Genomic DNA, 1,404 nt, shown 5'->3' with positions numbered 1-1,404 from the left:
CTGGCTCATTTTTTGTATTTTCAGTAGAGACGGGGTTTCACCATGTTAGCCAGGATGGTGTCGATCTCCTGACCTCGTGATCCACCCACCTCGGCCTCCCAAAGTGCTGGGATTACAGGCGTGAGCCACCATGCCCGGCCCATCTGACCCCTTTTCATACAACATATATATCAAAGCACAAGTAGCTCAGATTTTAAATACTGAACTCTGAAATAATGATATTGCACCAACGAAAAGTGGTATCTGCATTTGAATACCATGTATTGCAGTGACCATAATGATTTTTACAAAGGAAGAAACTTGGATCTGAAGGTTTGTTGTTGTTGTTGTTGTTAAGACAGAGTCTTGCTCTTGTCACCCAGGCTGGAGTGCAGTGGCACCATCTCAGCTCACTGCAATCTCCACCTCCCGAGTTCAAGTGATTTTCCTGCCTCAGCCTCCCAAGTAGCTGACATTACAGGTGCCTATGACCATGCCTGGCTAATTTTTGTATAGAGATGGGGTTTCACCATGTTGACCAGACTGGTCTCGAACTCCTGACCTCAAGTGATCCACCCACCTCAGTCTCCCAAAGTGCTGGGATTACAAGTGTGTGCCACCACACCCAGATAATTTTTTTTGTATTTTTAGTAGAGACAGGGTTTCACCATGTTGGCCAGGCTGGTCTCAAACTCCCTGACCTCCAGTGATCCGCTCGCCTTGGCCTTCCAAAGTGCTGGGATTACAGGTGTGAGCCGCTGCGCCTGGCCAGATCTGAAGGAATTTTGAGTTTTCTGGTCAAAGTCATGCAGGTAGCTAGTATGTGTGCATCCTAAAGTCCATGTCTCTTAAGTGACCCTGGGACCAGGGCCACCGGCACTCAGTTGACTCTGTGGGGCTCCTGTCTGCCGGGGGGCACCTGACCAGAGACCCTCCTGCAGGAAAGATGCCTCCTGCTCACTCACCGAGGTAACGGTCATCACTATGTTGACCACGCCAGAACCCACTGTTACATACTGGGAGTGGGCGGCCTCCACGCCCGCAGATGCATAGATGGTGTCCGCATAGTAGTTGATCTAAACAGAAACACAGGGCTGTGAGGAGAGGCCTGAAGACCCAGGACACTGGCTTAACTTTCTCAACTCAAGCCACACACAGTTCTGCAAGCCTGGGTTGGGGACCCTGGGACAGGAAGGAGGCAGCAGGTGGCAGGAAAAAGAGGCCTGACCCGGAGTCGGGACACCAGGGTGGAGCCCAGCGCTGCCCCGGAATCCGGGGTCACAGCTCCTCCCTCTCTGAGCCTCAGGTTCCACGTCTATAAAATGGGAGTCGGACCACACGACCTCCAAGAGCACTTGTCCCTCCATTGTTCAGTTACTCTAAGAGCTCACATCCCAAAGCGTGACTTCTTACCTCTCACTCTGG

The 1,404-nt window shown here is 51.6% G+C and overlaps 1 protein-coding gene across 1 annotated transcript in view; it reads right to left on the bottom strand.

Annotated features, from left to right (window-relative positions):
• The window catches only part of LOC105509167 (solute carrier family 2, facilitated glucose transporter member 7-like), a gene marked incomplete at its 5' end in the record, with an annotated part of 12,123 nt that extends 11,068 nt beyond the window's left edge, over nt 1-1,055 (bottom strand). The window contains one exon of the mRNA XM_011938297.1: nt 945-1,055. Coding sequence (XP_011793687.1) covers nt 945-1,055 — 111 coding nt within the window. The remainder of the gene's footprint in view (nt 1-944) is intronic.
• Between the last annotated feature and the right edge of the window lie 349 nt (nt 1,056-1,404).

The sequence above is a fragment of the Colobus angolensis genome, unplaced genomic scaffold, assembly GCF_000951035.1.
Source record: "Colobus angolensis palliatus isolate OR3802 unplaced genomic scaffold, Cang.pa_1.0 Scaffold170, whole genome shotgun sequence".
Lineage (NCBI taxonomy): Eukaryota > Metazoa > Chordata > Mammalia > Primates > Cercopithecidae > Colobus > Colobus angolensis.
The sequence above is the reverse complement of the archived record's forward strand: the minus strand, read 5'-3'. Positions and strand labels throughout refer to the sequence as shown.